Genomic DNA, 27,514 nt, shown 5'->3' on the forward strand with positions numbered 1-27,514 from the left:
CATTAGGGGAGGCCAGGGCACCCTGCTTCCACCTATATCCATCTCTGTGGTCGCTTTACTATTCTCCCATATCGATATTGAAAATTTATTTCAAATGATAATCTCACTTTACTTGCCCGTGATGTTGTTATTTACAAAAGAAGAGTGCATGTCCCTTTTACATTGTATAATAAAAATGTGATCATGGTGATGTTTACGCTTCATATTTATCCTTATTATTTAATTTCTTATAAATTAAAAATAACATTTTAACTTAAATTGATAATCTGGATGTTTATCTTACAAAGTGACGATATTTAATTTTCATAAAAAGTAAAAGATATCCACTTAACCTTTTAAATTGTACAGTAATGAAATATAACACCGTTTTAATTTTGAATTTAATGGCTGTTCCCTTCACTTGGAACTATTGTTTATATAGTTAAAAGTCTAAATGCTTTAATTAAATAGAATCACTCTTCCGAAGACGACAGGTGGAATATATTTTCCTTATAGTTAAAGATTATTAAATGTTGTCAAGTTTGTGTTTCACAGTTATCTTATTATTAACTCTATGAATACGTTTATTATTCAAAATAGAAATTGATCTTTCCGTTATCGATTTCAAGATTCTAAAGTTATCTTTTAATTAATATGTGATTTATAATATGTCGAGATTTATATCTGGAAAATTAATTTGAATAAGATAAAAAGCATGAGCAAAATGTCCCCAAATGAATCAATAATCCACAACTTAGACTTGGGTCATTCTAAAACCGGTAATTCTAAAACCGCAGATGATGATGATGACCAATTGATAATTATTATCGGAGATAAAAAGAAATCGAAAATTGTGACTGAAAGAAAACACCGAAAGAAGAAAAAGGTCAAGGACATGTGGGAGAATGAAGATTTCATACAAATAAAAGGAATACAAAAGGCACAGGAAGTAGTAAATAAAAATTTACGACAATTACAATTGGATAAAATGAGGATAAGCCGTAAAGAAGCGTCGGAGAATATTCGACGGCGTCGGGAGATGACTCAGCAAAAACAAGTTTTAAGAGAAGTCCTTCAAAAAATGAAAGGTAGGGGAGATTTGTTTAATTACGAGCGAAATTTAAATGAAGAAATCAGTTGCGACTCTGACAAAGAAAATAAATTAATAACTAACAAAAACACAACTAGCACGCAATCGAAAGAAAATAATAATGTTAGTTATTTGGACAAAAGATTTATTCATAACGACAACAATAAGACAAATATTTTACCGCCATTGGTCAGGACGACAGGAAAACCTAATTTGTCGATGGCTACAGAAAGGAAAAGTCCAGTTTCACCGTCGTCTGCAGATGAAATCATTCCATCAGATACTAAACAGAAGAATACCGTTTACGGTGCGTATAAACGTTCAATAGTTGTAACGATACCGGATGTGAATACCGACGCTAGTCTGTACACTCAAAGATCTGCAAGACGTTTTACCAAGAGTGCGAGCTCAGACAGGCGCAGTGTAAAATCAGATAGTGCAACTCAGTGTGATAAGGAAGAGGAGATAACTCTAAATAGAACAAATCATCCGTCATCTGCACGTTCAAGGTTAACGGATTTACCTCCCATAAAATTCACTCTTCAAGGACTTAACGGACCCCCGGTATCTTACTACGTGGAAAAGGGAAATATGGTAAGCTATCGACCTAGTTATGGTGTTCCAACATCAAAATTACCCGAAGAGAAAACGACTAACCCAACCATGGTTGTGTCTCCTCGGAACTCCTCGGTCAGTATTCCACTTGTCCGAAAAGAAGCTTGTCGACCAAAGGATAACCTATCAATCGTTGGTAAAAATCCTCAAATACCTCTATCACAGCATTTCTTCGATACGGAAGCACATCCAGCATTTGTAGGGAGGGTCTCGAGTTACGATATTAGGTCAAGCGTTTCTCCTGATTCTTCTGGTGGAAGTTCGAGAACCTCTCCACGACACAGTATGAGAGGATCAAAATTGCTTCGGAAAAAAACAAAAGAAACAGGTGTGAAAAAAGAACTTCAATACACTACTGCAACTGGATTTGTTATAAGTGAATTTTCAATGCAAGATCGTGTTCCAAAGAAACCGAGTGTTAAAGTAGAAAAACAGTCAGTCCACGAATTTCCCGTTCATGTCCGTGAACGCTATATTAAAAAGAAACTGTTGATAGCCCAAAGTGACAGACAAGATGCTGTTTCGTGGAAAGTACGAAAATATATAACAGGTGAGTGGCAATGGATCTTTTATAGGGTAGTTATGGCTCAGTATATTAACATAATGGTACACAGCTACTTTTGCATAGGTACTATTTCTGTACTAAAAATGTGTAGTACTGGAAACCTACTTTTAATATTCAGCACTATTTTGTTACTCTAAAATTATTGTAATATTCAGGTACCTGTATTTTACAGTACTTTATTTATACTTGAAATTTAGGTACCTGTATTTTAAAGTACTTAATTTGTACTTGAAATTTAGGTACTACAAATTTTTGGTTACTACTGTTACATTTTCAGCATTTTTAAAGTTTTTCGATTTCGAATCTCTTAAAGTTATGATTTTCAAACATGGAATATTGTATTATTTCTGTACCAAATATTTAGTACAAATCAAGTACTGTAAAATACAAGTACCTAAATAATACAATAGTTTTAAAGTAAAGAAATAGTACTAAATATTAAAAGTAAATTTCCAGTACTGCATTTTTTTAGTACAGACATAATACCTATGCAAAAGTAGCTGTGTAAATACTGAATTCGCCGGAATTTACCTAATAAATAAATATGAGACAGCAACCCATTGAAAGAACTTGAAAGCAAACAAATAACGAAACAACCAAACACACAGACCTAATCCCCCCTAAGAAACAAAGACATACACCTTCCATGTGCGTGGTTTGAATGTATAATAACCTCTGTGTTGACATGCCAGTGATACCTGTAGTGATTCATTGCATTTGCGACAATTTTTACAAAATCAAATCTAACATTTGCGTCATTTACAGGTAATAAATAACGGAACAGCTTACAATATTTATTGCTATATACATCGCGAATAAGATTTTAGTTTTAGAGTATTCACCATCGGGAACTATGTACATGTAGGTATATACTCATTTCTAATTTCAATTTTGAATTCTAGATTTATTTGATTTCACCCAAATACATTCTTGGAGTTATTATTAAACGTCTCTCTTTTGAATACAACTATTTTTATTATACTATAGTATTTATCTGTAATATTAACGCTATTGAAATGTTTTATTTTGGCGCGAAACAAGAAATATGTGTGTCGCTAATGAAAAAATATTCTGGCGTGAATGAAATGCCAATTGGTGCAAACGCAAAGCACTGAACTATCAAGTAGACAAACTGCTTAATTAGCTCGACTACCATCAGCATTGGTAACGTCATATACTTAATCCACTGGGTGTGTACTAATTGATACGTTGTCTTGGATGCATTATTTATTTAATTTGTTTTTGCTTCGAGTTAGCTTTAAGGAAATGCGAGTACGCTCAAGTCGTTAATCAGTGTCTATTTGTTGTGCCCCATTTATGGGCATTATGTTTTCTGATTTGTGCGTTCGTTCGTCCGTCTGTCTCGCTTCACGTTAAAGTTTTTGGTTGGGGGTAGTTTTTTGCCGTATATCATATTTTGGTTTTTTGTTTGTTTGTTGTTCTGTACATATATCAGACTTTTGGATTTCTCATTCAAATTGTATTACCTTTTGTTAGGATGGGGCTTTTCAGGGTTTGATAAGCGGTGTAGGTTTTGCTCATTGTTAAAGGTCGTACTGTGACTTTTAATCGTTGCTTACATTTACGTCATTTCGTTTCTAGTAGAAATTGGTCTCGTTGGCAATCATGTCGCATCTCCATATTTTATTATAGAACAATTAGAATAAATGCATATTGTCCAAACATATACCGGTATGTTGTGACCTTATCAAATTAGCATACCTGATCACAATTTCTGTGTCATATAATAGTATTCGTCTTAACCTACTACTTCTTAACATAAATTCAATAGATAGTCCTAGGTTTTTTTCGAAATATAAAATGTAAATGATAAAGAAACAAGACCAAGAAGGCTAAACTTAACTATATAAACTAAGATAAGTTCAATGTAAATTTTCTAACGAGCTTAGATGGAATTTACTGACGATTTATAAGCTTATAAAACTAACTGTAAATATTTTCTTTTCTTTTTATATTTATATAATATTGTTGACCTAATCGCCCATAATTATTGTCAACATTATTTGTATTTACTATGAAAATCTTACCATAATTAATAAAAAGTTTAAAATAAGTTTTCTTTGTTAAAATTTATACAACCCCAGATATATATTTTTCAATAGAACCGTTACATATTTGCATGAACAATAACCTCGACATTTTATTTTTAAATATTTTCTATAGAAGTGTAACAAAATACTTTTTTCATAATGAACTAATTTACTTTATTTAAGATATATATGATTGTATTCACAATCATATAGAACCATACTACTAAAAGAACAATGGTATTGTTGACGCGCTGTACAGTGTTTCAAATAATGAAATATGAGATGTAAAAGATATGTTTATCTGAAATAGGAGAAATTACAAAACCATGATATTATCTGTTGAAAATGACACTGTTACATGCCTGTATGAAAAAGTATTTGGAGACAGCAATCGAATAACTTATATGTTTGTGTTTTTCATTTTTAGCCATGGCATTTTCAGTTTATTTTCGATTTATGAGTATAACAATAAACGGAGATACTCACATATAAATAACGGAGAAACATATACCAATTAAAGAAACTAATTAATAGAGACAAAATTTCTGATAAAAGGAGCATGTTTCATGTAAAACAAAATGTCAAAGGAGAAATATGTTTAAACAATAATAATGTTAATCGCAATTTGCGACAGTCCCTTTGGTACAAAATGTATCTTTCGTCCTTCTTTTTTAATATCAAATCAAAAGACATAATAGTCCACAGACAAGTAGACAAGTTTATATGCAATATACTTCAAACTTGTATGTGTATCTAGTTTCAGAAAAAAATAGTTGTGCGATCGATGATGATCCTCCCTATAAAAAAAAGGCATTGGCATTAGAGTTATTACAACCATTGGCAATATTAAACTTATGAAACTTACTAACCCCATACGGTCTCATAGGGGGTCACCACGTGACGGCATTAAACCAATCACAACGTGATAATTCATCTGTGGTCCGATAATTGGCACTATTGAATACCATGGTACCTACTTTGTACATGTGCTGTCAACATTGATCAATTAAAATAATGTTCTGTCATTTCATAGAAATCAAAATATTGATAATAAAACAAGCTACATTCATTCACCATAAAACTTTCGGTATTTACACGGGTGCTGAGATTAGATTTGTGTTTGTACATGCGGGCAAAGGAGGAGGAGTTAAATTGAAATAGCACATTATGAAAATCAGTATATATAGTATATTACGTAATTACACCTTATGTAAGAATCCGGGGTTTTGATTGGTTAATAGCCAGTGTATTTTTCACCAATTTGCTGTTATCAAATGAATATCGTTCATTTTTAACGCCGCCGGGGTATTTGCTAAAAGGATATGCCTTTTTTACCCTCTCTGCCGTGGTATTTGCCAAAAAATACTCTATCCGACTGGACGCTTGTAATGTCACGATCATCAATGCGTTTTAGTACATTAACATTCGGTGTAATTAAACAGATATATCATGTTATTGAGGGGTATTTGCGAAAAATACCAGTCTTGAGAATGAATTTCCCTCGCCTTACGGCTCGTGAAATTTAACATTCTCTCGACTGGTATTTTTCGCAAATACCCCTCCTTAACATGATATATCTGTTCAGAAGTGTATTAGGGACATAGTCAAAATTTCGAATTTCGAAATTTCAAAATTTTAAAAAGTAGAAATTTCAAGTTTTAGTCAAAATATCGAGATTTGAAAAGTAGAAATTTCAAGTTTTAATCATAATATCGAGATTTGAAAAGTTAAAATATCGTCTTTGAAAAATAAGTTCACTGTCAATTTTATTTTTACTATGTCTCTAATACGCCTCCATAGTATACTGAAATGAAACAGAATTGGACTTGAAGGAGATAAGGTGTTTAAATGTTCGACGATGGATTTTTCTTTTAACTTCATTAAATTTAAAGACCTCTGGATAAATTTACTTGTCAAATTTCAATATAAAAACTGGAGGTACGTGACGGACCTTTTTTTCCGTTAAAACCGTGAAATTAATGAAATTACAGTTATGTTACATATGAGTTATATAACGTTAACGTGTTTTTTTTCCTAATTGAGGAAACATTACACGATAATTGGTTGAATTCATTGAGATATTTGTTTTTAATCAATACTTCCGAAACGAATGTAAACGGGGTTACGGACATTCTTTAAAAAAAAAAACCCACACAAGTTGTCCTTTCAACTGAATTCGTTATAATTATCTGCCCTTGATTAAAAATAATAATACCCACAGCGACACTTCATTTTTGACAATTCATCTTTAGAATTCAAAATCTTATCTTTTTGTATAAATATTTATTATATGTGTAAAATTGGTTTTAAAAAAAGAATTGTTTGCAACATGAACGAAAGGAATGCTCAGAATAAGGCACCTGATCTACCTTATATGTAACACCGACAGAAGTCAAAACAGCCTTAACAATTCTTAACCTAATTAAAATAAAATATAAAGTGATCATGAAACATGAAATTTCTTTTAAAGACATGCCATAAATATTAAGATACTTTATTTGGTTTTCGAGTTTGCTAACAGCAGTGAAATCGAAGATTAACGTCACTGCGGGCTCACGGTTTCTTTTAAAAGAATCTACGCTTATCCATTGTATCTATATCACGGATGTTATATATTGTTTATGCAGAACGTATAAACAGTTTTAAAACTGTCAATTATGGATTGTAGACATCTTGTGAGAAAAAAAAGAATCGTAATGGAACACTGACTCTGATATCTTTTTTTTTTAAGTACTATACAAGGTCAATAGGCTTATACAGTGTATATTGTAATGTCATTGAACTCGGTATGAAGGATTTACTGTTACAGAGAATTTTAATAATAAAAAAGATGCAAGCAACCATTTGATGACAATAAATTCGACGTCGAGCTTTCCTCACAAATTTTGAACTGTTTAATGTTTTCTGATGATGAAGTACTTATAAACTCCGCCCAGTCAAGTGAAATAAATTGAGTAATATTCGTCCTACGATAAAATACAAATATTGATTAGTGATTATTTTTATCAGGTTGATCCCTATATCAGTAAAACTATGGTAAAAAAAATGTTGAGTGAAAAATACTCTAAGAGATCATTGGTTTTGGAACCTAAACTTTAAATTTTATTTGTTTATGTAATAGTTTTTACGTTACTTTTAGTTTAGTTCATATTTTTATATTGTACATAATGGTTATTTCTCTTATGTAAGATGATGTCTTATTTTACAATAAATAAATTTGGTGTTTTTACTGTCTTCTGATTGGTTAAAATTATTAGTTTTATTCTCTACGCCTACTCTGACGTTGTGTATTCATACGCCAACATGTGTGTACGTTGTTATTGTTAATATAAATAATATAAAAAAAGTTCTTTGAGCCTTATTTTTGATAGAACTTTATTTATAATGAATGGCAATAATTTATTTTGAATTTATTGAACCATAAAACTAATTTTTGACTCTTCACATTTTACATAATCCGCTTCGCGGATTATTCAATGTGAAGAGTCAAAAATTAGTTTTATGGTTCAATAAATTCAAAATAGATAATAGCCATTCATTAAATGTACCAATTTTGAGTATGCAAATCTTATATGAATTATTGCCTGTATATATTCATAGCATATCTTAGGCCCGAGAACACAGTCATTTCGTAGTGAATTTCTTTTAGACAATAAATTCAAATTAAAAAAATCGAACCTGCTCTTTCTCGAAAAGATTTTTACAGTGTAGTGTACTTCTAGTGAGACAAATGATATCAAAATTATAGAAACTTCTGCCAGCTCTAACTCAAAATATATAATGCTTTTTCCTGGGTAGGAGCTCTGTTGTTTCGCTGCTTTCTGTAAGCAATGTGGTTTTCTAGCTGGATTCCTGACTGAATGCTCCGTGGTTACCTTACTGTGTTTTCCTTGCATGATTTGTGGTTTCCTAACTGCTTTTCTTACTACGGTCTCAGTGATTCTACTGCTGTGATCATCTTTATGACTCTCTTTTTGTAAGCTATGTAGTTTCAATACTGGATTCCCTTATGCGACCTGCATGATTTTTAAACAATGAAATATTTTAAAAACATGTACATGTATTTCTTAATTGCTGTGAGTTAAATGGTTTGCATCCTCTTAAAGTAATATCACATAAGGACATAAATTGAATTTATATCGAATTTATTTGCGTTTAAGAATTATTTTCTCCATAACACTAGTTTCCATACCATCGTACTTATGAAATAACCACTTTCAATTTACATACACTATCATACTATAGCGAGTTCTGCTGCTTTAAGAAATATGTTCATTGTCTATGTTTATGATGGTTTTGTCTATTGAATTGATGTTACATTTTTAATATTAAAATGCTGAATTCATATATTTTATTTCTATTTTAGACCCGGGATCGTTTTCTAGTTCCATATCTAAAGATTTTTCATCTCCAGCTGCCTTGCCTACTGAAAGTTACAGATCCTCAGTAGACAATGCAAATTCTGTACCTCAAAATAAGAGAGACATTTCAGACTTATTGTTGCGTTTGCTATTGAAACAGAATCCTCACAACCATGTACAAAGGGAGCGAACTGTGCCGTCCGATGACAAAATTTTATCAACGTTCAATTCAACGAAATCGAAACACGAACGAAGCCACGACAGAGTATCCGAAAAGATAAAGAAAACAAACTAAGCTAGTTGTTAAAATTAAACTTTTATTTTTTTGTTGATTATTTATTTAATTTAAGTTTATTAAAAAACCAACATCTTACAACGCTGTATTTTATAGACACTACGCCAACTATTATCATGAAACTATTGTTAATAACACTCTATAAATTGCGTGAGTCATTTGGTTCTTCTCTGGGTTTATCTTTATCAGGAATACTCAAACCCAATCGTTTGATTACTAGAGGCTCTTAAGGATGTTCGCTGCTCAGTTTCAAAATAAATAACTTTTCATAAAACTAGTATGTATTGATAGGATATAAATTGAGGAATCAAAAAAGCAAAAAAAATATTGGGGTCAATGTGCTTGTTTTCGAGATATTAGCCATTGGAAGTTTGGCGGGAAAATGTTCTCTCTTGATTTTTCATAGCTTTATCATTGACTAGTTAAGGTTCTCAAATACTATTAAAAAATGAATAAAATTTTATAAGACTTTTACAAATGGCTTATAATTATACATATAAAAGATTTATAAAAAGAAAAATGGGGGTTCATGGGGAAAATTTGTTAAGGCATTCAAATGGATAACACCAGAGGATTCCGAAAATCTTACAAAAATTCCAAAACATGACAAGTAGACATCCTTAAGAGCCTGTGTCGCTCACCTTGGTCTATGTGCATATTAAACAAAGGACACAGATGGATTCATAACAAAATTATCTCAATTTATAATGAACTTGACCCATTAGATACAGAGGAAAATATTTTGTTAAAATTTACAAAAATTTACAAAATTTACAAAATTATTAAAAATTTACTATAAAGGGCAATAACTCCTTAAGGGGTCAACTGACCTTTTTGGTATGTTGACTTATTTGTGGATCTTACTTTGCTGAACATTATTGCTGTTTACAGTTTATCTCTATCTATAATAATATTTAAGATAAAAACCAAAAAACAGCAAAATTTCCTTTAAAATTTCCAATTCATTGACAACAACCCAACAACCAGTTGTCGGATTCATCTGAAAATGTCAGGGCAGATAAATCTTGACTTGCAAAAAAAAAAAAAAAAAAAATTTACCCCCATGTTTGAATTACTCTTAATGCTTTGGTTTCAGAGTTATAAGCCAAAATCTACATTTTACCCCTATGTTCTATTTTTAGCCATGGCGGCCATCTTGGTTGGTTGGCAGGGTCACCGCACACATTTTTTAAACTAGATACCCCAATGATAATTATGGCCAAGTATGGTTAAATTTAAACCAGTAGTGTTAGAGGAGAAGATTTTTGTAAAAGCTAACGACGGACGACGACGACGACGGACGACGGACGACGAACGCAAAGTGATGAGAAAAGCTCACTTGACCCTTTGGGCAAGGTAAGCTAATAAAGGTGCAGAAACGTTCGGAGCTATATGACCAAAAGGAACATACAGAGTATAGCCAAATCATCTCGGAATTAACTTTGATTTAAAAAGTTTGAACCTTTGTATTCAGTTCCGTTTTCATATCATACACGTATCAGTGCAAATTTTGTTCTAGACATTTTATGTAATAGATTTAAGAAAGAAACAACTCGATTCAATCATTAATATATCGAGTGAATGTAATAGATTCAGATACAACTGTATGTAAATCAGGGATGTTGGAATTGTGTCGATGAAACGGTACAGAAAAAAACGAAACGCAATTAGTGGTTAATACATGTTCATAATAACGCCCTCTGAAAAGAGGATATTCAAAAGTGGAAACCCTGCTAATAGAGTTAATAGGGATGCCATTTTTGGATGTCTTAGAATTCAAAGGACCGTTACTATATCATTATATTGAAAAACAATTGGCGAAAAATAACAGAATTATTCGCCCACGGTGAATAATAGGATTCTACACGGGACGGGCACACTTTGTTTCAAGGGAATATTTTTTTATGCAATTTTCTTTATAAAGTATTTTGCCTTATTTGTGAGATTTAAAGCTTTCACGAACTTTGTCAAGCTTCGTCAGAAACTTCAGATCCTATACTAGAACGATATCTTTATTGAATTTTTTTTATATATCAACGGCAATCATTTTGTGTTTTGTGTCAATTGGCAAGAGAGTCAACAATGTTGTCGTTGTATGACGAAAGTAGTTCAGATAACGAAGGAGGTATCAAAAAGATTAGTTTTTCTTAAGACTGGTTCTTTTATTCATAATACTTTCATCAAACAGAATAAAGCTTATAAATAATTGTCAACAAAGACAACCTAAAAGCTTAGTAGTCGTACTTAACATTTCTTTATCATCAACTTGAATATTTGATGTAGGTCCAATGTTCAGAAATTCAGTACACAATTTCATGTCAAAACCATTCTTCATTTGTGCTGGATGTTGTTGGCACCATTACGAAACAATTCTTTAAAGGTGATTAAAATTAATGTTAGCCTGAATTATCAAATAACAAGAATGTGCCCAAAGTACACAGATGCCCCACTCGCACTATCATTTTCTATGTTCAGTGGACCGTGAAAGTTGGGTAAAAAAATTATTTTGGCATTAAAATTAGAAAGATTATATCATAGGAAACATGTGTATTAAGTTTCAAGTTCATTGGACTTCAAATTCTTCAAAATCTACCTTGACCAAAAACTTTAACCTGAAACTCGCACTATCATTTTCTATGTTCAGCACTCAACAGACCGTGAAATTGGGTCAAAAATCTAATTTAGCATTAAAATAAGAAAGATCATATCATAGGGAACATGTGTACTAAATTTCAAGTTTATTGGACTTCAACTTCATCAAAAAGTTAAACTACCTTGACCAAAAAACTCCAACCTGAAGCGGGACAGACGGACGGACGGACGAACGAACGGACGCACATACTAGAAAACATAATGCCCCGCTAATATCATAGGTGGGGCATAAAAATTCATTTGGAAGTGCAGGGGTACACTTTGTCATGGTACCATTTATTCATGTTCTGTGTGTCTGTCTGTCTGTCCGTCCATCCGCGGTGTATTACAAATAAAATGCGGGTTTATTTAAGACAAATTATTGTTGTCAAGTGATATGAGGCAGTGAGTCACTAGTTTTATGTTAGTATTGTAATCTTTTCGTCGGAAAAAAGCGAGCATTATTTCGTTTTGTTAATTTGATAGAATGCTTTTACTAATGATGTGTTAGCTGAGTATTATGCCGATATAAATGGAGTTTAATGTCTTCATGTACCTGTCCAAAGTCGGGAATAACTTTACCTCGTTAGTAAATGGCCTTTTTTAATTTTTACTTGAAAGTCGTTTAAATATAATGTTGACGGAAGACATTTTATAGTCTTAGATTTAATAATGCAATTTTTGTGTAGACTTTATTGCAAAAAGACGCTCGCCTATTTAAAAAAAATCCTATATTGACGATATTTCATTATACATGTTAACGTGTATCTGTTTTAATCCATTAATTTATGAAAAACTGTTAAATAAATCATATTTTTTCATATATCAAACGATGAATTCCTTGTACATTTGAACAGGATTTTACTATTTTCTTCTTATCATCATTGTAGTTTTCCGTATGTAATTTGAATATGTTCTCCAATTGATTAAGTTGTTGTCCTCCCTATTCAGGTTGGCATAGTAACAGTTTTTGTACCACCATCCACCTTTATATCGTGCTGCACAGTTGCGTCCTGCATCGACGTCATGGTCAGAATCCTTTGTACTAAACATAAGGCCGTTGTGATAGGTCATTGAATCACCTGCAAATATAAAACTATATTAAGTACAAGCTAGTATTTTGAAATAATAAAATCTTTTCCTCATTTGCAAAAGATGCTTAGCAAATCTGTGTTGTGTCATCCCCCCAAAAAAATAACAAAAAAACCCCCCAAAACCACACACATAAAATAAAAAACACAAAATAATAGTTAATAAAACAACGAAACATATTATTTGGACAGAGCTAGTAGGTGATTTCACGTAAGATTACTGAAAGTAATACGACGGTTGCCATATAACGAGGGTAGGCACTTAAAGTTAACCATCGAGAGACGTTAACCACCGAGAGTCGGTTTTTAGACCCGCCCAGTGCACCTAAGCATGCCTACTTTTGGAGCTCTTTAGTATGAAGATAAGAAAAATATACGAAATTACGGAACTGTATACTCTGTTTTATCCTTGTTGTTGGTGTTTCTTGTGCATGCGCACAAAGCACGGTGATAGTTACGGTTACTGACTCAGGAACCTTGTATATTATATACGTTTAATAAACTGGATCCTTGTTGTGTTCAGTTATCGATACACTACGATGGAATTACGGACCAGTTTAACATAAACATGGTAAATAGATAGACAGCTGATAATCATAATTGATTAAGAAATAACCTGGAAGAAGAAATGAGTTAACTATTGATTACAACAGAGACGAGAATGCTATCGTGTTTGTTTGCTAAAAAAAGCAGGAACATTGGAGTTTATGGTTAGATTTTAAATATTTATTGTCTCCAAACTGGGTAAATTTGATATAGTAACAACCCCCCCCTTTTTTTTTTAAATAACTCGAGAACCACATATCTCGCTCGCTTAACAAAGTAACAATAAGAAATAATTATTGTTAGTTTCAAGAATAATTAATCGTCAAAACTTATCCCCTCCCCGACATCAAAGATAAATGTATTATCCCAAAATTAGACCAAATTTTTATGATATAAGGACGTCTTGACAGGCTATTATTTTATTTTGTTTTGTTGGTTGTTTTTTTTTTTTGCTTTGACGCCCCCCCCCTTTTCCCCCATAATATAGCTTTTTAAGAAGTCATAATTATTTGGGCTACCCCTGAATATATTTCAGACAGACTCTTCTCTAAAAAAATGTAAACATGATTTGAGAGAAATCTTTGGAATAGTTTTTTAAATGATTTAATTATTATGTCATGTATATAATTGACATTACCATAGTTATAAACTGAGACTACTAGTATAACACATAAATGTAGTGTTATAGTAGTCTCAGCTATAAACTTTCCATTGTATTGACCAATATGACTAACTCATATGCTCTTTCCCATAAATGTCACAATATCAATATATTACAGTAAAACTGATAGTTTGATGACATTGTTTAAGACTATTGACCTCAGGTCAGCCTAAACTGAGTTTAAAACTGTAATTTATTCATTAAAACAGTTCAAGACATGTACCTTCTGAAATGTGATTGCATCAAAATTAAACCTAAGGCATAACATACTTAGTGTGCAGGAAGTGCCACCAAATAAATACTGATTTGTAAAATTAGATGATGATATTTGTGAAGTCAAAGATATTATAGCTAGTTATAACTGGTTTTAGATATAAATCTGAGTAAAAGGTTGATTTATATGTGCTCTTTCATGTTTAGATTATAATTTAAATTTAATCTTTTGAAGTTTTTTTTATAATATTAAGACATTAAAATCACAATTATTTATTTATACACAAAACAATAATTTTTGTCCTTTTTTAGTTGAATGACTGTACACAAACATTATACACACATAATTTTGATAATTCTGTAATGTTTTTTTTCTATAGCCCCAGAATGTGACAAAAGACTTATTAATCCTGATTTACAAAAAATAGAAATAGTTCAGCTACCATAAGACTGCTATGACAAAAATTTTGCAGTTTCCAGAATTTGAGGTAGAGTATAGTTAGGAATAGTTTGATTATGCAGATGCTTAGTTTGCCATAAACAATTATGCCCTTGATACAAAAGCAGAGGAAACAAAAAAGTATGAAAATAGTTGAAAAAAGTAATCATTATTACCTAGTCATATACTGTAAATAGAAGAAGAGAAAAGCACTGGTTATGATTTGGTATTTTTAATAGCATTATCATTTGTCCATAACTTGGAATATATACTGGATTGAGCTTGACATTTATTTAATATCATTGACACATGGTTGCAAGAAATGAAAGATGGTAATTTAAACCTAGCAATTTTATTAAGATTTAAAAAAAAGCTTTTGATTTGGTAGAATATGACTTTCTTTGTTTAAAGCTCGACATGTATGGATTTAGTGAGACTACTGTTAGTTTTTTTAAGTCGTACCTGAATAACAAAAGGTATACATTTGTAATGTTAACTCTGAACAACAACATGTAAAATTTGGTGTTCCCCAATGTTCTATACCTTGTCCTCTATTGTTTGTGCTATTTATAAATGACCTTCCCTTATGCATTAAAAATTGTGAAACAGACCCATATCGTTGTATATGCTGATGACACCACTATTCATAAACCAGGGGGAAACATCTAGAAAATATAAATGATGATGTTCAAGAAGATTTATACAGGGTTGAAGAGTGGTGTAAAATGAATAACATGTTCATAGATGCAAATGAAACAAAATGTTTGATTACTGGAACAAAGCAGAAACTATTCAGACTTTTCAACCAAACTTGATAATAAATTAAAGTATTACAAAATTCTTCATGTGAAAAAATATTAGTTTCAAAATTGGCAGCCCACTAAGTAACTGGAGAAATCAAATTGACCAAGGTTGTGCTAATATATATCATCCAGAATATACTGTTAAGAATTGCGCTAATATTAACGTACCTTTTTGCGGTACGGCCGCTATCTTTGTGACGTCGCGTAATTGTTATACTTTATGTTGTATTGAATAGAAACGTATAATGGCAGACGTAGTTATATCTTTATCGCCTTAGACTTAGTTAACTTACGATCAAATACACAACGCAACGCAATAATCTACATTGGTGCCGTGACTTCAAACGGAGAGAATGGACATCAGCCGACTAAAATCCTTGAGAGCGGGGAACAAAGCAGCAGTAACAAAAGTTTTTAAAAAACTGGAGGAAGCCATCGGAGATTCAGAAATAGACACGGAGGAAGTATCAACATTGCTCGAAGCAATTGAGAAGAAAAAGAAGACGTTAGCCTCAATAGACGAACAGATATTAAATGCAGTCGAATCAGAAGATATAACAAATGAAATTCTTGAAACAGATGAGTATTATTTAGATTTAGAGGGTAAAATTCGAAAATTTAAAAAGTTCTTAAAACCCGTACCAAAAGCAGCATCTTCGATACTAGATTCAAGCGCACCAGAGTTTGTTCCGTACACAAACCCATTTACTCACACAAGTCAGCAGTTATCTCAGTCAAGTTCGACCTCAAGTAATAACCATCGCCTACCAAAGCTATCTCTTCCCAATTTTAATGGAGACATTTTACAATGGCAATATTTCTGGGATTCATACGAAACCACGATTCATCACAATCACACATTAACTGACATTCAGAAATTTTCGTACTTGAACTCATTGCTTCAATTTGAAGCTGCAAACGTAATTTCAGGATTGACCATGACAAATCCAAACTATCACAAAGCAATTGAATTATTGAGAAACCGCTATGGACAACCACATAAAATCATTAATGCATATATGAGAGCACTACTTGATATACCCGCACCACATGATACACTAGAAAGTTTGAGAACATTTCATGACAAATCAGAAGCTTACATACGGGGTCTAGAGTCTCTCGGACAATGTCAGGACATGTACGGATCGCTATTGATACCAGTGATTCTCGGGAAGCTACCGCATGAAGTACGAAAAAATATAACACGAGAAAACGGGAGCGACAGTTGGAATATTCAATCGCTTAGAATCGCGATAGGTAAAGAGATTTCTATTCAAGAGTCCGGATACGCAGATTATACACAGACGTATGGCAGGTAATAGCTTTAGATATCGAGGAGGCTACCAAAATAGTATTTCCACGAATGTTAACGGAAGGAGTAATTAACGAGAAAACGTCGCTACATATTTTCACAGACGCCAGTCAGTTAGCATACGGAGCTTGTGCTTACTTAGTTACAGCAAATTCATCGGTCATCGTCATGGCTAAAAACAGAGTAGTACCCGTAAAACCGATTTCATTACCACGTTTAGAACTTATGGGCGCGCTTATCGGCGCCAGATTAGCAACGCATCTCCTTAAAGTCATAACAACAGAACATGTGTATATGTGGAGCGATAGTCAAATTGTTTTGAGTTGGATTAAATCGTCAAAAAACTTAAAACCGTTCGTAGCAAATCGACTTAAAGAAATAAGAAAATTAACAGAGAATGCTGAATGGAATTATTGTCCAACAGATGACAATCCAGCTGATTACCTAACTCGCGGAATTTACGCTAAACAACTTTATAACAACAGCTTATGGATGAACGGTCCACAATGGATTTTAAATCGTGAGAATTGGCCGACATGGACGAGGAAAATTGAAGAATGCAGCACGATGATAACTGTTAGCGATGAAAAAACAGACGATAAAAGTACAAATGCTTTAACACAGACAATTTCATGTATAGATATACAACGATACAGCTCTTTAGAAAAAGCAATTAGAGTAACAACATACGTCTTGCGTTTTATACAGAATTTACGGAATTTAAAAGATAAACGGTCAATCGGATTTATCAGTGTTGAGGAGCGATGTAAAGCATTAAAAGTTCTAATAGTAACAGTACAACAGGAAACTTTTAAGGATGAAATTGAAAGCTTGAATTCATCTTCACAGAAAAAAGTGCCACTTGTTCGACAACTTAAACTATATACAGACAAAAATGGATTACTACGTTGTACCGGGAGAATACAAAACGCACCTGTGAAGGAGAGTACTAAATATCCGTTGTTATTGCCAACACACCACAGTCTTACGTCCTTAATCGTAATGGATGCACACACAAAGACTTTACATGCCGGACTTAACAGTACAATCGCATATATTCAACAGAAATATTGGATACCGAGAATAAGGCAGTGCGTAAAATCACAAATTCGTAAATGCGTCCAATGCATTAAAATATCAGGAATGCCTTACAGCGCACCCGATCCGCCACCGCTACCTAAAGATCGAGTCAACTACGATTATCCTTTTTCAGTAACCGGCGTTGATTTCACAGGAGCTTTGTATACAAAAGGAAAACACAACGAATTAAGCAAAACATATATTTGTTTATTCACTTGCGCCGCTACACGAGCTTTACACTTGGAGATAGTCACAGATTTAACCGAGGAGTCTTTCATGCTTGCTTTTAAAAGATTTGTCGCTAGGAGATCTACACCAAGGATTATGTTGTCCGATAATGCAACAACCTTCAAGGCAGCCACCGAAAAGATTACAAGATCAAGCAAAGACAACCGAATACAAGAAAAACTTGCCGATCAAGGAACGGAGTGGAAATTCATACCCAACCGAGCACCGTGGTTTGGAGGCTTTTGGGAACGCCTAATTGGACTCACGAAAAAGTCAATTAAAGCAATACTAGGAAAGTCATGTGTCACTACGGAAATGTTGAATACAATTGTAATCGAAATCGAGGGAACTCTAAACAATCGTCCGATAACTCACATTTCTACTGATATTAAAGATCTCGAACCGCTGACGCCAGCGCACCTTTTATATGGTCGTCGACTTGACAACCAATCGGAACAGAATATTGACAGTGCTACTTCCGAAGATTTGCACGTGAAACTCAATAAAAATTTACAGAGAAATAATGAACTAATCAACCATTTTCGCTCAAGATGGAAACACGAATATCTGACGTCACTCCGTGAATTTCACCGTACATCTGGAAGAAACGAACAAACAATACAAATAGGTGACATTGTACAAGTACACAATGACACAAATCGTATAATGTGGAAATTAGCAGTTGTACAAGATTTAGTTCGTGGAAAGGATGGACTCATTCGATCAGCTGTTATCAAGACCGACACAGGAATCACCAACCGTCCGATTGTGAAGCTCTATCCGTTGGAAATACGCAGTACACATGATGACAGTGAATGAACTTTTCTGCCCTGGAGAACTTTTCTGCCCTGGAGAACTTTTCTGCCCTGGAGAAATTAGTGGATGTATAGACTGTTCAATTAACTCCAGTTATTATATAGACTTGTAAAAGTGTTAAATTATTCAGACGTGAACAGTTAAAATACTATTGAGAGACTTTAAATATGATTTTATTTCTTTTTATGTCACAATTTACGAATTTTTCATATTGTATTTCAAATTTAAGTTAAATATCATTTTCTGCGGCCCCAGAATGTTAAGAATTGCGCTAATATTAACGTACCTTTTTGCGGTACGGCCGCTATCTTTGTGACGTCGCGTAATTGTTATACTTTATGTTGTATTGAATAGAAACGTATAATGGCAGACGTAGTTATATCTTTATCGCCTTAGACTTAGTTAACTTACGATCAAATACACAACGCAACGCAATAATCTACATATACCATCTTTCTTAAATACATTTTTTTTATATAACTGCAAGAAAACATAATACAATGGGTGGTCTGCCCCTAATTGACTACTGTTGTATTATTTGGGATGAATGTAAAAATTGAGGGATAACAAGAATTTTAAAAATCCAAAAAAAGGGCAGCATGATAAATTCTAGATGCAGATCCATTATCCCTCTTGGTATATAGGAGCACTATATTCTATGTTAACCTCCGCCAGTAGGTATAAACAAATACTGTTGATAGACGGTATATAGGAGCACTATATTCCATGTTAACCACCGACGGTAGGTATAGACAAATACTGGTGATAGACGGTATATAGGAGCACTAAATTGTATGTTAACCACCGACGGTAGGTATAGACTAATACTGTTGATAGACGGTATATAGGAGCACTATATTGTATGTTAACTACCGACGGTAGGTATAGACAAATACTGTTGATAGACGGTATATAGGAGCACTATATTGTATGTTAACTACCGACACTAGGTATAGACAAATACTGTTGATAGATGGTATATGGGAGCACTATATTGTATGTTAACCACCGACGGTAGGTATAGACAAATACTGTTGATAGACGGTATATAGGAGCATTATATTGTATGTTAACCACCGACGGTAGGTATAGACAAATACTGTTGATAGACGGTATATAGAAGCATTATATTGTATGTTAACCACCGACGGTAGGTATAGACATATACTGTTGATAGATGGTATATAGGAGCACTATATTGTATGTTAACTACCGACAGTAGGTATAGACAAATACTGTTGATAGACGGTATATGGGAGCACTACATGTATATTGTATGTTAACCACCGACGGTAGGTATAGACAAATACTGGTGATAGACGGTATATAGGAGCACTATATTGTATGTTAACCACTGACGGTAGGTATAGCCAAATACTGTTGATAGACGGTATATAGGAGCACTATATCTTATGTTAACCACTGACGGTAGGTATATACAAATACTGGTGATAGACGGTATATAGGAGCCACTACCGACGGTAGGTATAGACAAATACTGTTGATAGACGGTATCAAAGAGCACTATATTGTATGTTAACCAGCGACGGTAGGTATAGACAAATACTGTTGATAAACGGTATATAGGAGCACTATATTGTATTTTAACTACCGACATTAGGTAAAGACAAATACTGTTGATAGACGGTTTATGGGAGCACTATATTGTATGTTAACCATCGACGGTAGATATAGACAAATACTGTTGATAGATAGTATATAGGAGCACTAAATTGTATGTAGGCTACCAACGGTAGGTATAGACAAATACTGTTGATAGACAGTATATAGGAGCACTATATTATATGTTAACTACCGACAGTAGGTATAGACACATACTGTTGATACACGGTATATAGGAGCACTATATTGTATGTTAACTACCGACGGTAGGTATAGACAAATACTGTTGATAGACGGTATATTGGAGCACTATATTGTATGTTAACCACCGACGGTAGGTATAGACATATACTGTTGATAGATGGTATATAGGAGCACTATATTGTATGTTAACTACGTACAGTAGGTATAGACAAATACTGTTGATAGACGGTTTATGGGAGCACTATATTGTATGTTAACCACCGACGGTAGGTATAGACAAATTCTGTTGATAGACGGTATATAGGAGCACTATATTGTATGTTAACCACCGACGGTAGGTATAGACAAATACTGTTGATAGACGGTATAAAGGAGCACTATATTGTATATTAACTACCGACGGTAGGTATAGACAAATACTGTTGATAGACAATATATAGGAACACTATATTGTATGTTAACTACCGACGGCAGGTATAGACAAATACTGTTGATAGACGGTATATAGGAGCACTATATTGTATGTTAACTACCGACAGTAGGTATAGACAAATACTGTTGATAGACTATATATAGGAGCACAATTGTATGTTAACTACCGACGGTAGGTATAGACAAATACTGTTGATAGACAGTATATAGGAGCACTATATTGTATGTTATCTACCGACAGTAGGTATAGACAAATACTGTTGATAGACGGTATATAGGAGCACTAAATTGTATGTTAACTACCGACGGTAGGTATAGACAAATACTGTTGATAGACAGTATATAGGAGCACAATATTGTATGTTAACCACCGACGGTAGGTATACACATACTGTTGATACACGGTATATAGGAGCACTATATTGTATGTTAACCACCGACGGTAGGTATAGACAAATACTGTTGATAGACGGTATATAGGAGCACTATATTGTATGTTAACTACCGACGGTAGGTATAGACAAATACTGTTGATAGACGGTATATAGGAGCACTATATTGTATGTTAACTACCGACGGTAGGTATAGACAAATACTGTTGATAGACGGTATATAGGAGCACTATATTGTATGTTAACTACCGACGGTAGGTATAGACAAATACTGTTGAAAGACGGTATATAGGAGCACTATATTGTATGTTAACTACCGACAGTAGGTATAGACAAATACTGTTGATAGACGGTATATAGGAGCACTATATTGTATGTTAACTACCGACAGTAGGTATAGACTAAAACTGTTGATAGACGGTATATAGGAGCACTATATTGTATGTTAACTACCGACGGTAGGTATAGACAAATACTGTTGATAGACGGTATATAGGAGCACTATATTGTATGTTAACTACCGACGGTAGGTATAGACACATACTGTTGATATACGGTATATAGGAGCACTATATTGTATGTTAACTACGGACGGTAGGTATAGACAAATACTGTTGATAGACGGTATATAGGAGCACTATATTGTATGTTAACTACCGACAGTAGGTATAGACTAAAACTGTTGATAGACGGTATATAGGAGCACTATATTGTATGTTAACTACCGACGGTAGGTATAGACAAATACTGTTGATAGACGGTATATAGGAGCACTATATTCTATGTTAACTACCGACGGTAGGTATAGACACATACTGTTGATATACGGTATATAGGAGCACTATATTGTATGTTAACTACGGACGGTAGGTATAGACAAATACTGTTGATAGACGGTATATAGGAGCACAATATTGTATGTTAACTACCGACAGTAGGTATAGACAAATACTGTTGATAGACGGTATATAGGAGCACTATATTGTATGTTAACTACCGACAGTAGGTATAGACAAATACTGTTGATAGACGGTATATAGGAGCACTATATTGTATGTTAACTACCGACAGTAGGTATAGACTAAAACTCTTGATAGACGGTATATAGGAGCACTATATTGTATGTTAACCACCGACGGTAGGTATAGACAAATACTGTCGATAGACGGTATATTGGAGCACTATATTGTATGTTAACCACCGACGGTAGGTATAGACATATACTGTTGAAAGATGGTATATAGGAGCACTATATTGTATGTTAACTACCGACAGTAGGTATAGACAAATACTGTTGATAGACGGTTTATGGGAGCACTATATTGTATGTTAACCACCGACGGTAAGTATAGACAAATTCTGTTGATAGACGGTATATAGGAGCACTATATTGTATGTTAACCACCGACGGTAGGTATAGACAAATACTGTTGATAGACGGTATATAAAAGCACTATATTGTATGTTAACCACCGACGGTAGGTATAGACAACTTCTGTTGATAGACGGTATATAGGAGCACTATATTGTATGTTAACCACCGACGGTAGGTATAATAAATACTGTTGATAGACGGTATATAGGAGCACTATATTGTATGTTAACTACCGACGGTAGGTATAGACAAATACTGTTGATAGACGGTATATAGGAGCACTATATTGTATGTTACCTACCGACGGTAGGTATAGACAAATACTGTTGATAGACGGTATATAGGAGCACTATATTGTAGGTTAACTACCAACAGTAGGTAAAGACTAAAACTCTTGATAGACGGTATATGTAATAGCACTATATCGTATGTTAATCACCGACGGTAGGTATAGACAAATACTGGCGATAGACGGTATATAGGAGCACTATATTGTATGTTAACTACCGACAGTAGGTATAGACAAATACTGTTGATAGACGGTATATAGGAGCACTATATTGTAGGTTAACTACCAACAGTAGGTAAAGACTAAAACTCTTGAAAGACGGTATATGTAATAGCACTATATCGTATGTTAATCACCGACGGTAGGTATAGACAAATACTGGCGATAGACGGTATATAGGAGCACTATATTGTATGTTAACTACCGACAGTAGGTATAGACAAATACTGTTGATAGACGGTATATAGGAGCACTATATTGTATGTTAACTACCGACGGTAGGTATAGACAAATACTGTTGATAGACGGTATATAGGAGCACTATATTGTATGTTAACCACTGACGGTAGATATAGACAAATACTGTTGATAGATAGTATATAGGAGCACTAAATTGTATGTTAGCTACCAACGGTAGGTATAGACAAATACTGTTGATAGACAGTATATAGGAGCACTATATTATATGTTAACTACCGACAGTAGGTATAGACACATACTGTTGATACACGGTATATAGGAGCACTATATTGTATGTTAACTACCGACGGTAGGTATAGACAAATACTGTTGATAGACGGTATATTGGAGCACTATATTGTATGTTAACCACCGACGGTAGGTATAGACATATACTGTTGATAGATGGTATATAGGAGCACTATATTGTATGTTAACTACCGACAGTAGGTATAGACAAATACTGTTGATAGACGGTTTATGGGAGCACTATAATGTATGTTAACCACCGACGGTAGGTATAGACAAATTCTGTTGATAGACGGTATATAGGAGCACTATATTGTATGTTAACCACCGACGGTAGGTATAGACAAATACTGTTGATAGACGGTATAAAGGAGCACTATATTGTATATTAACTACCGACGGTAGGTATAGACAAATACTGTTGATAGACAATATATAGGAACACTATATTGTATGTTAACTACCGACGGCAGGTATAGACAAATACTGTTGATAGACGGTATATAGGAGCACTATATTGTATGTTAACTACCGACGGTAGGTATAGACAAATACTGTTGATAGACGGTATATAGGAGCACTATATTGTATGTTAACTACCGACAGTAGGTATAGACAAATACTGTTGATAGACTGTATATAGGAGCACTAAATTGTATGTTAACTACCGACGGTAGGTATAGACGAATACTGTTGATAGACAGTATATAGGAGCACTATATTGTATGTTATCTACCGACAGTAGGTATAGACACATACTGTTAATACACGGTATATAGGAGCACTATATTGTATGTTAACCACCGACGGTAGGTATAGACAAATACTGTTGATAGACGGTATATAGGACCACTATATTGTATGTTAACTACCGACGGTAGGTATAGACAAATACTGTTGATAGACGGTATATAGGAGCACTATATTGTATGTTAACTACCGACAGTAGGTATAGACAAATACTGTTGATAGACAGTATATAGGAGCACTAAATTGTATGTTAACTACCGACGGTAGGTATAGACAAATACTGTTGATAGACAGTATATAGGAGCACAATATTGTATGTTAACTACCGACAGTAGGTATACACATACTGTTGATACACGGTATATAGGAGCACTATATTGTATGTTAACCACCGACGGTAGGTATAGACAAATACTGTTGATAGACGGTATATAGGAGCACTATATTGTATGTTAACTACCGACGGTAGGTATAGACAAATACTGTTGATAGACGGTATATAGGAGCACTATATTGTATGTTAACTACCGACGGTAGGTATAGACAAATACTGTTGATAGACGGTATATAGGAGCACTATATTGTATGTTAACTACCGACGGTAGGTATAGACAAATACTGTTGAAAGACGGTATATAGGAGCACTATATTGTATGTTAACTACCGACAGTAGGTATAGACAAATACTGTTGATAGACGGTATATAGGAGCACTATATTGTATGTTAACTACCGACAGTAGGTATAGACCAAAACTGTTGATAGACGGTATATAGGAGCACTATATTGTATGTTAACTACCGACAGTAGGTATAGACAAATACTGTTGATAGACGGTATATAGGAGCACTATATTGTAGGTTAACTACCAACAGTAGGTAAAGACTAAAACTCTTGATAGACGGTATATGTAATAGCACTATATCGTATGTTAATCACCGACGGTAGGTATAGACAAATACTGGCGATAGACGGTATATAGGAGCACTATATTGTATGTTAACTACCGACAGTAGGTATAGACAAATACTGTTGATAGACGGTATATAGGAGCACTATATTGTAGGTTAACTACCAACAGTAGGTAAAGACTAAAACTCTTGATAGACGGTATATGTAATAGCACTATATCGTATGTTAATCACCGACGGTAGGTATAGACAAATACTGGCGATAGACGGTATATAGGAGCACTATATTGTATGTTAACTACCGACAGTAGGTATAGACAAATACTGTTGATAGACGGTATATAGGAGCACTATATTGTATGTTAACTACCGACGGTAGGTATAGACAAATACTGTTGATAGACGGTATATAGGAGCACTATATTGTATGTTAACCACCGACGGTAGGTATAGACAAATACTGGTGATATACGGTGAATAGGAGTACTGTATTGCATGTTAGCCACCGACAGTAGGTATAGATAAATACTGTTGGTAGACGGTATATAGGAGCACTATATTGTATGTTAACTACCGACGGTAGGTATAGACAAATCCTGTGATAGACGGTATATAGGAGCACTATATTGTATGTTAACCACCGACGGTAGGTATAGACAAATACTGGTGATATACGGTGAATAGGAGTACTGTATTGCATGTTAGCCACCGACAGTAGGTATAGACACATACTGTTGATAGACGGTATATAGGAGCACTATATTGTATGTTAACTACCGACAGTAGGTATAGCCAAATACTGTTGATAGACGTTATATAGGAGCACTATATTGTATGTTAACCACCGACGTTTGGTATAGACAAATACTGTTGATAGATGGTATATAGGAGCACTATATTGTATGTTAACTACCAACGGTAGGTATAGACAAATACTGTTGATAGACAGTATATAGGAGCACTATATTGTATGTTAACTACCGACAGTAGGTATAGACAAATACTGTTGATAGACAGTTTATGGGAGCACTATATTGTATGTTAACCACCGACGGTAGGTATAGACAAATACTGTTGATAGACGGTATATAGGAACACTTTATTGCATGTTAACCACCGACGGTAGGTATAGACAAATACTGTTGATGGACGGTGCAAAGGAGTACTATATCGTATGTTAACCACTGACGGTAGGTATAGACAAATACTGTTGATAGACGGTATATAGGAGGACTGTATTGTATGTTAACCACCGACGGTAGGTATAGACAAATACTGTTGATATACGGTATATAGGAGTATTGTATTTTATGTCAAACATCGACGATAGGTATGGTCAAAATCCGACAAATACTGTATACAGACAGTGTATAGAAGTACTGTATTGTATGGTAAACACTGACGGTTGGTATGGACAATTTCTGTACTATGCATCAATTGTAAATAAAAGTATCATGTGAGTGACACAGGCTCATTGAAGCCTCTAGTTTTGATATTATTAATGTGGAGATCTGGTCTAATTTATCATTTTCTCTATTACATGCATGATAACTGCAACAATTGAATTGAAATAAAAGTGATAATATTTCTGTTGTAGGTTATCAAGATTTAGTGTTTCCATACAAGTGACAAAGATTGAACAACAAAAACATCTCAAACTTTACAGGACAGAGTAGACTTTTTTCACTGTGCTTAGTTTTGTCTTTATGTCTAAATTATGATACCTTTGAAAAAAACCAATAAAATATGGAATAACATTTATTTCTATCTTATAAAGTGGAGTGAAGAAATAAGGGGTCATTGAAAACATAAGAATATATTGCTATCATATATGCAGATCAGCAGCCCATACATTTGCTATAGCACATAAATATGGGACCAATAATTTCAAGTTGCCTTTTAAAAAAGACCTTATTAATGTTATGCGAGATACCACCAAAGACCACTAGGTGTTGATCAAATGATATTGTAAATAAGAGGGTTGTCCAAAATATTTCCAACAGCTGTTTGATATACACTACCATAATCAAACCACAATGGTAAAAAAACAGTTTT

At 33.8% G+C, this 27,514-nt stretch overlaps 2 protein-coding genes and 1 long non-coding RNA gene across 4 annotated transcripts in view; 2 read left to right on the plus strand and 1 right to left on the minus strand.

Moving 5' to 3' along the window:
• Positions 1 to 492: 492 nt before the first annotated feature.
• On the plus strand, positions 493 to 9,037 carry LOC139486168 (uncharacterized). The gene is made up of 2 exons (XM_071270954.1): positions 493 to 2,234; positions 8,667 to 9,037. The coding sequence occupies exons 1-2, from the start codon at positions 695 to 697 to the stop codon at positions 8,954 to 8,956; spliced, it is 1,830 nt and encodes a 609-aa protein (XP_071127055.1). The 5' UTR covers positions 493 to 694; the 3' UTR covers positions 8,957 to 9,037.
• A 3,354-nt stretch (positions 9,038 to 12,391) lies between these two features.
• Positions 12,392 to 27,514, minus strand: part of LOC139486170 (uncharacterized) — a 50,700-nt gene continuing 35,577 nt past the window's right edge. Inside the window, exon 16 of the mRNA XM_071270955.1 lies at positions 12,392 to 12,669. Within this exon, the coding sequence (XP_071127056.1) occupies positions 12,452 to 12,669 (218 nt within the window). The 3' untranslated portion in view covers positions 12,392 to 12,451. The remainder of the gene's footprint in view (positions 12,670 to 27,514) is intronic.
• On the plus strand, positions 13,120 to 27,216 carry LOC139487095 (uncharacterized). 2 transcript variants are annotated; one of them, XR_011655744.1, is made up of 3 exons: positions 13,120 to 13,388; positions 14,479 to 14,586; positions 27,057 to 27,216. It is a non-coding gene; the product is annotated as an uncharacterized lncRNA (long non-coding RNA). The 2 variants fall into 2 exon arrangements; XR_011655745.1 differs by having other exon boundaries at positions 13,120 to 13,249.

This window comes from Mytilus edulis, chromosome 8, assembly GCF_963676685.1.
Source record: "Mytilus edulis chromosome 8, xbMytEdul2.2, whole genome shotgun sequence".
NCBI classification, from domain to species: domain Eukaryota; kingdom Metazoa; phylum Mollusca; class Bivalvia; order Mytilida; family Mytilidae; genus Mytilus; species Mytilus edulis.